The following is a 9,450-nucleotide window of genomic DNA, read 5'->3' on the forward strand; positions in this document are numbered from 1 at the left end:
ATGAGTCAGGCCCTGGAGGCTTCAGGGAAGCTACTGGACCAATATCGTAAACTCCTCTGCCTAAGGTAACATATGTGTTCCAATCATAGGCCCCACTCCCACTTCAGGAGTTCCACTGGTAACTGGGATCTGTTGGTCTGCCAAGAACCATGTCTTTGTGACAGTTTTCTTTGACCTCCATGTCCTTTATTAAAGTTCTGTATCTCACCAAGCTTGTGGACACCATTGTGATCTCAGGCTACTGGTCTCCCTCATCCAGATCGTATGTCTCTGTAAGTTATCGTGTCCTTGTCCCATTTAAGACTTAATAAATGTTCTCTTTAACTAACAATTTTAAATGCATTTAGAAGGCACCCTAGCCAGGGCTAATCTCTCGAGCCACTAACCGCCACCCTCTGCAATCAGAGATTATCTCCTATTTGTCTGAATATTCATAGTAATGGGGGGGCAGCATGTTGAATGGCAACTAACTCCACTTTCCTCATCCGTCTGCTAGATGGTAAGACTCCTGAGAAATGGATCTTCTCTTCTTTGCATCCTTCAAGAAGCCTTCCTAACGAATACATTTCCATCACACATTGAATGCGTGGGAGGCATGTCTAGCTACATAAATCGCTGGCTCCAGTACAAAAGGAAAAAAAAAAGTATCTAGAATTTCAATGTGGCAATCGCAGAATATTCCACCAAGCCTCCCTATGAGCCTGGCTGCACCATGGTGAAATTGCTTTTCTGCTGACCAAAAGGTTCGCAGTTCACACCCACCACCTGCCCCTAGGGAGAAAGCTGTGGCCGTCTCCTTCCATAAAGACGTACAGCCATGGCAACCCTATGGGGAAGTTTACTCTGTCAGAATTGACTTGACAACAAGGGTGTGTTGGTTTGGGCCCCTTTAGGGTACAGAACTTTATGCAACTGCACAGGCCACACCTCCATGAAGTCAGTCGCAAGGTCAGGTTTTGAAGGCAAGACCCAACATGTCTGGTTTATTTTAAAAAATAGGAGGTGGGGAGGATCCTGGCCATGCACCAGAATCCATGCACATTGACGTAGCAATTGGGTACACAATATCTTTGAGACCCCAGATGGAGATCCTTTAAGACCTCATTGGGTACGTAACCCAAATGTATGGGTTACAACACCCAACTCCAACACCTTGGAGTTCAGTGTGGCCTTGACCTGAAGCTTACTTAAGTTACAGCATAGAGCAGAGAGTTACAGCATAGACCTTAACTTACAGCATAGAGCAGAGAGTTACAGCATAGACCTTAACCTCCAGCATAGAGCAGAGAATTACAGCATAGACCTTAACCTCCAGCATAGAGCAGACGTGATGAGTGCCATGCCCTCCAGACTCTCTTCTTCCATTCTGCCCCCTGCATCTTGGACATGGCGCATCCTGAGTCCACCAGGAGAACTGGCTCAGGGGATGGCAGACATGCATGGAAGGACCCTGGGTTCCTGAAGGTGTGTGGAGTGGAGCTCAGTAAGATTCAGCTGGGACTATTCCCACGGTTGTCAAGTTGGTTCCGATTCATAGTGACCCAGTGGGACAGAATAGAACTGCCCCCTAGGGTTTCCAAGGCTGTAAGTCTTTACAGAAGCAGACTGTAGAGCCTCTGGCTGATGAATTCTAACCACAGATTTTGGGTTAGCAGCATAGCACTTTAACCACTGCATCACCAGGGAACCACTTGGACCATGTGGCAATCCAAATTAGTGTGGGCTTGTGGACAAAGCGGCTTAGCTTGGTTGACCTAGTGATATAATGGAAACAATGCTTTGATTTCATCCAACACCCCAAAACGAGACCTTCTAGATAAGGGACTCAACAATTGTGGGGCTGGTGTAAGGCCAGGCAAGGTCTTGCTCTGTTGAGACAGGTCGAACCATCTTCATGTCACTTAGCAACACTAACAGTCTAAGGTGAGGCTGGTCTAGGGCCCTGGACCCTGCACACTGACTGGTAGGTATAGGACATGGATCTGCCCCAGGGAAGAAGCTTGGCTTAGAGGGACGTGGACTGTGTTTGTTCTCTGACTCAGTGGAACTCAAGAACCTGCTTAGGATGTTAACGTTCCCCAGCAGTCTCGAACGAACCCCCTGCCTAGAAGTACAAATGTCCTCAGGAAGCCCAGAAACCTGCTCTGGAAGCCTAGATAGGATGCTAACAACTGGGCTCTTAGAAAAACCCGTTCTCCTCCCAAGAGCCTAGGAGATGGCATAGGCAACATCATTGCACCTGAAAACCTGCTGGGCTCCATCAGATGGGTCAGCGGAGAGGCTGTTTCAGGATCGAAACCCCAGAGTCACCTCATTCTCAAGGCTACAAGCAGCTGCCAGGGCATTTTAGGTCTCAAATCCAACCAGCTACACACTGGATACCTGCCAGGAGTCAAAGATCAGGTGTTGCATAACCCAGCACATGACCCTCAGCAGGAAATACACACAGCTTTCTTTGGCAACTGGCCTTTCGCTTGTATAAGCACATTCTACTTGAATTGCTTTGTGCATTCTTTAAATAGACACAATTAACAAATGCCCCTGCCTGGCATTCACATTTCCATGCAGAGTGGCTTAGTGCTCGAGCAGAAGGTAATTCAGATACTGAACCCCACATCCTAGAAAACTGGGGGTAAACAGGGAGGAATGTGGAATTAGCCCAAGGGTGCAGCCACATAACTGGAAAGACATCGAAGGTGTTCTTTACCAATAGCACCAAGCATTTTCAACACTCTGTTCCATGTCCCCAGGAAAGAGCCTGGTCCAATCTATGAAATGGGCTGTGATCTACAAGGTCGGCAGTTTGAAACCATCAGTGGCTCCTTGGGAGAAAGGCAGGGCTGTCTACTCCCGTAAAGAGTTACAGTCTCAGAAACCCACAGGGGCAGTTCTACCCTGTCATTTAGGGTCACTATGAGTCAGCATCAACTGGATGGCAGTAAGTCTATTAAAGCTATTTAAAAGGGATATAAGGATATAAGCTATAAGGAACATGCCTGAGGCCACAGGAAGATTAACTGTCAGGGGCAGGATTGTGTTTAAATCTCAACACCCCCATTGTGTTTTCAGCCCACGTTCACACCTCTTCCTTTTAATGACAAAGAACCAGCCCTGGAGTCTACAGGGCCCAAACTGCACTTATCTACTGGTCCGACTCTTTTTCAAAGCATGATGTTGTACAGTCAGAGGAAGAAAGGGGATACACCGCACAGAGTCCTTAAAACACTCATGAAAAATGATCCTTGGACTGAACAGCAGGTCAGGGGGAGGAGAAGGGCCCTGGCAGCAGGTCTTGGGGCTCGAAACCAGGTTAAAGCTTCTTGCAGAAAGATTGGAAGTGGCTCCTCTTCCCCTACAGCAGAAACCCCCCTGGGACTGCGCACCCACCACGGGCCATGGCCGTGGGAGAAACAGCTTCCCATGGGAAAGTGCTGCTCCAACCCTGTTCCCTTCAGCTCTCCGACGAGGTGGAAAGAATGGCTGTAATCCGGCACCAGGGGCTAAGACGGTGAGAAAAGAAACATAAGCAGAGTGCTATCCGGAGTCAACACTCCCTCATCCTGCCATTCTGCGGGGCTCTGGGACCAGACTCAATGAACGCAGGTTGCTCAGACGCAGATTCCTGTCAGGCTAACGTTGAAAGGCGTGTGGAGGTGGAGCAGGAGGTAGACGTCCTACCGGCAATGCTCCCAGCTCTGGGAATGTTCATAGTTTCCAAACTCACAAAACCTACAACAGTGTCATGGTCGGGCTGCCTCTGGGGAGGACCAGACGTGGAGGAAGAGAGACAGTAGCCTTCGTTACAGAGATCAGAGAGCAGCGTCAGAGAGCGCAGGCTGGTGAGGGTGTATGAGTTTCTGGTGTTCTGTGCCCTGCTACTTATCCGCCACGCCTGTCCTTGCACACAGCAGCCCCACACCAAGCCGTGAACGGGCAGCTTCATTGCACACAGCCTGGCCAGCCATCCTGAGAGCTCCCACAGAACAGTTTACTCCAAGCTCTTCAACATGTGGGGCTCCGTTTGTGGCTGGTGTCTGAACCTTAATGATAATATTGTTCATGCTTCCCACTCTAGCTGCTCCCTTCTATGGTTCCTTGATTTTAGGAGGACACCACCTCCCCCTCCCCGCCCCCCAGGACATCTGTCTGCGTTTCAGTGCCTGAGTTCCTCCCCACCAACACAGCTAGCAAGTCCAACTCCAGCTCCTCCTCGGGTGTGTGTGTGACCCAAGCAGTGGAGAGCCACACTGTCATTGTGTCTCATTTGGAGGGGGGGTTGTAAATTTGTTGCATATATTATGTGTACCTTGACTTTGCGTTAAGTGGACATGGTTAACCTCATAACCTGGGATTATTGCTTCTGTCCTAATCCTCTTGCTGTCCTTGATAGACGACAGTTTCGAAAGAACCCCCCTGCTCAACTTCTGTTAAGAAGTTCTAGTCAGCCCCCAAAGAAACGCCAGGCTTTGTTTGCTTTGGTTCATTTCAAAGAACTGGATTCATTTTCAGCTACTGAGCATCAACTGAAGGCCAGGAATCATCGTGTGCACTGGAAACCTGAGCTCAATGGGGAGAAAGGTGAGGGCACAGGGTTCTAAGTCACCATGACTTGCCACTAAGGGACATGGAGAAGAAGCAGCCTGATAATGACTGAGCTGAACGCGAAGAATAACAGAATAGCAAGCAGAAGCAAGGGAGTAGGAATGGTAGGGAGCCCATGCTCAGCAGTGGGAGCTGTAAGAGGAGGTGAGACCTGGTTAAGTTCTTTAAGGCGCATCCCTTGGGCTAAAAATGGGAAGCGAGCAGGGGCAGCCACCAAGGGAGAAGAGGAGAGAGAGACAGGCAGAGCCGCCTCCCGTTGAGTCTTACAGTCCATGGTAAGCAGTTTGGGCTTTATCTGGGAGTACACTCTGGGGGAGCGTGTTTTCATTATAGGTCCTTGAGCCATGGAATTGTGCAGCTGGGGAATATCATGAAGGCAAACTGCCCCTCCATCATCGCCAGCCTCTGCTCCAGACCTTGGTATTCTGGTGTGTGTGTGTGTGTGTGTGTGTGTGTGTGTGTGTGTGTGCCTGATATTGAAATGTGGGCATGATCTCCGGGTGTGCGTGCATTCAGTTTCAATAGGTCCAGAAGATAACCCGGAAATCTACAGTTTAATAACCACCCACTTCCTGGGTGATTCTGATGTCAAGGATCATTGGGTAACACCATTCTAAACACAGCTGCAAGAGGAGTGGAGCCATTGAGAGGTGACAGGATCAGATCTGTGTGAGATAAATTCACTCTGGCAGAAAGTACCCCACACTGACTTACTTACTCAGCAAAGTTCCTAATCCTTTGCTAATCCACCAGTAACCTGTTGCACAGGGGCCCAAAGCTCATAAAGGCCCAGAAAGTGTCAGTTTCCTGGGAAAAGTGGTCATTGGAATTAAATCCAGCCATCTATGGACAACTGCTTTTCCACCAGAGCATCAAGTTCCATTGAGTGGAGGCACCAACAGCCCCCTTCAGACTATCTAAATGGTGCTGGCAAAAACGGCATCTCCACCTGCAGAACTGTTAAACAGGACCCCAGACCTCACACCGCACACAAAATGAACTCCCAAAGCTCCTGGGTTGTCCTTTTGGTAGCCTAAAGCCCAGGGCAATGAGGGGTACTAGCTGTGAAAGCCTTGGGGCCCCTGATCCAACAGGGCCTTTTGGATTCTGGAGGAGACTCTGCTGGCATTGAGAGTGTGTAGCAGACCTTGGGTCTGTGCCAGTCGGGGCCTCGGGAGCTCCTAACAGGACAGAACCTGTATTCATTGGATAGCAAAGGCCCAGGGAAAACTTGGGTGCAGGCCATGTCAGTTATTCACCTGAAATGCCAGTGATATTATCTCAGAGAGCTTAGCCCACCCGGAATAATGTAGCATGGTTCATTGCAGCCAATGATGATAACTGCATTGATAAAGATTTGGCAGTGGCCACATGAGTGACATTCTAGCCAAGTGTTTACTCTTTTATTTCCTAGAACTGCCCAATCCATCAAGCTGGATTTCTGCAGAAATCGTCTTCTCATAACCTGGTGATTCTGAGCATGATCAGGAATCCAGGCCAGCTGACGCACATGGGCAGGAACTCACCTCCTGCCCACCCCAGGTGCCAGACCCCACCGTACCTTCGGGACCCTGCCTTTGCACCATGTCCTTCCCCTGCCTCTCACAGCAAAGGCTTCCCCTTTCCCAAAGGAGGACACTGTCAAAGAAACCAGTGCTGTGTTTCCTACTGTATACTCTCAGAAAGCATGAACCACATTTGAGGCTGAGCTTGTCCGTCTCTGTGCACAAGCAGCTACTCAGATAAGCCATCTAAAATGAACAGGGGGCTCTGGTAGGGGGCCTGTGCAGACAGAGTGGGTGGCCGAGGGCTCCCTCTTGGCATCCCAACCTAGATGATAACAACTGAATTCAATAGCCACCCACTTGCCAGCCTCCATGCCAGGGCCATTGGTGTCCTAAAGACTGCCCAGAACTTCCTCTTTGCTGCTTGGATCCTGACTGGTATACAGACTTGCTGGTATACCACTGAGGATCTGAAGGCAAAAATGGAAAAACCATCATGGGCAGGTGCTATGAACAGCCATTGAGAGTTTATGCTCAGTTTCAACCAGCTAGAGCGGACCCAAACCAAGCACCTTGGCATTTCTGTGTCAGATTGTCTATCAATTGCTGGGCCATGCATATATACCATATATACTCGAGTACAAGCTGAGTTTTTTTCAGCACATTTTTCATGTTGAAAAAGCACCCCCAGTTTTTTGTGGTAAAATTAGGTGCCTTGGCTTATACTCGAGTATATATGGTATATCAACATTTAAGCAGCATTTATGTGTGTGTGAGATGCAATGACATTTGTGTAGGTGTTATAAGACACCTATAGAACTTAGGAAGCACCATTAACTGATTTCATTAATTGAAGGCTAAGCTTTAATGGAGGTATCAAAAGTTATTCCACAATAAATAAATAAGTGAAATTAAGTGATCTAATAGCAAAAAAGGAAAAGTAATTCTAATTAAGAAAAAGCTTCTAAAGTTCTGATCATTTATAATCATGAGTTAGATCATATATATTAATCTATATGAACATTAAATCTTGAAGAAATGGATATTCTACTCCAAAGAACTAAATCAATAAAATGTAAAATTTGTTAACACAAAGAGGTGAATGGTTGGCTTTAGTGAGAACAGACCAAGTACCCGAATGTTACAGTGCCAAGACCAACAGGCCGATTTGGGTCAAGACAATTCAGTGACCGCTTACTTTCTGTTGCTTATGCCACCTTCTCAACTCACTGCCAGCTCACTGCTCGCAAGTCAATTCTGACTCATGGTGACCCCAGGCCAGGGTAGAACTGCCTTACGGACTTGTAAGACTATCACTCTTTACGGGAGTAGAAAGCCCTATCTTCTCGTGCACAGCAGCTGGTGATTTCGAACTGCTGACCTTGAGGTTAGCGGGCCAACAAATAATCACTACCCCACAAGGTTCCATGGAGATTTGGAATTGGACTATCTGGTGGGCATCGTCACTATTCTTGCTGAAATACAGCTGAACTCTCGAAAGAACAGTAAGTCTAAAACATGATTTTAAGTAAACACTTTTAGTAGTCTTCAAAATAATGTTGAGGTCATTTTATAGTTATTTTGCCAAAAGTAGAGCAGAAATGTCAGGCACTTTCACATGTTAAAGTCATTTCATATCATTTAATTTTAGATATCACTATCCTAACTTTAATTAAGAGGAAAGTGGATTTCAGAGAGAGTCAGGATCATATCATTTTACTACTTATGGCCACTGAATCAGGAAGACCATAGACGAATGGATGCAGTTGAATTATGGTGCTGTAGAAAAATATTGAAAGTACCATGGACTTCTCAAAGGACAAACCAATCTGTATAGAAGAAGGAAGGCCAGGGTGCTCCATAGAGGCAAGGATGGCAAGACTTTGTCTCCCATACTTTGGACATATTGTCAGGAGAGTCCAGTCCTGGAGGACATCATGTTTGGTAAATTAGAGGGTCAGCAAAAAAGAAGACCCTCAAGGAGATGGATTGACATGGTGGCTGCATCACTGGGGTCAGGCGTAGGAGCGATTGGGAGGATGGTGCAGGAGTGTGCAGTGGTGCATTCTGCACATAGGGTTGCTATGGGTCAGAGCTGACTCGCTGGCACCTCACCACAACATAGAGTTGACAACCACTCAGATCGGCCTCTCTCAAGCCACACAGTCTCTCCATCATACTTTCTTCCCACTATCATAATAAAATACTGGGTTTGTTTTGTTTAGTCCAGAAGGCACAGTAGTTTCCAGGTTACAGAGCAAAGAATCCCCACCAGGTGGCATAGTGGTGATGCATCGGGCTGATAACAGCAAAGTCAACAGTTCGAAGCCATCAACTGCTCCGTGGGAGAAAGTGGAGGCTTTTCTTCTCCCATAAAAAGTTAGTCTGAAAAAAAAAAAAAAGTTAGTCTGAAAACCCCCTTGGGGCCAGTTCCATCCTGTCCTACAGGGTCACAATGAGTAGAAATCAACTCTATGGTAGTGAGGTTTTTTGTTTGGTTTTGAGTATAAATAATATCTACAACAGAAACCTCTACTTATTGATCATGTATGGCCCACTAGCCTAAGGTAGCTCCCATTCGATGCCATCAAGACCAGAGCCCAAAGTCTAGGGGGCCCCAATGCCAAGCCCCACCTTTCTCAAGTGACCTCAGCTCAAGGATCCCATTCAAGTCCATAAGATGTATCTTCAGACATCAAATGACAAGGTGATCTTCAAGAGACCAATGTTTACCCTTTCTCTTAGCCACACAGAGGGCTGCATGTACACTCAGCTGGCTGTGCTCAGACTCGATTCAAAACAGGTCGGTCTGGGCCCTTCCGGTTCTCATATTGTCCTCTCAGTTTAAAACTCTCTAATTGCCCCAAGCTGTAAGAGCTATATGGTAAAAGCTGTGCCTTTGTAATCCACCCAGAGCAGGTGGAAAAGGCTCAAAAGGCATGTTGTGGATTGAATAGTGTTCCCATAAAAAACATGTTTAAATCCTAACCTCTGTGTTTGTGTTTATAATCCCATGTGGGCATGGGTTGGGTTTTTTGTTTTGTTTTGTTTGCTATATTAATGAGACGGGCAGGATGAATGTAGGGTGTGTCATGTGTGGGAACCTGTGGACCGGGAAAGAGCGTGTAGGCAGAGAAACGCTCTATGCTCGTGATAAAGAGTCAGGAAGGCCGAGACTGGTGGAGGGTGGCCTTCATGCTCATGAGTTGGAGATGAATCTCAGTCACATCTCCTGACTAAGACTCATCCCCACAATCTCCCCCATAATAGTGCTACTTGCGATGCTTCTTACAAGCAAGCACATGGTTGCTTACTAGATGCTTGAAGGTATCCTGCCTGAAGG

The 9,450-nt window shown here is 47.2% G+C and overlaps 1 protein-coding gene across 1 annotated transcript in view; it reads left to right on the top strand.

Annotated features, from left to right (window-relative positions):
• Positions 1-9,450, top strand: part of GCLM (glutamate-cysteine ligase modifier subunit) — an 81,228-nt gene continuing 71,778 nt past the window's right edge. Inside the window, exon 1 of the mRNA XM_013003792.2 lies at positions 1-65. Coding sequence (XP_012859246.2) covers positions 1-65 — 65 coding nt within the window. The remainder of the gene's footprint in view (positions 66-9,450) is intronic.

Source organism: Echinops telfairi, unplaced genomic scaffold (assembly GCF_000313985.2).
Source record: "Echinops telfairi isolate 266 unplaced genomic scaffold, ASM31398v2 ScPeMD7_443;HRSCAF=831, whole genome shotgun sequence".
NCBI classification, from domain to species: Eukaryota; Metazoa; Chordata; class Mammalia; order Afrosoricida; family Tenrecidae; genus Echinops; species Echinops telfairi.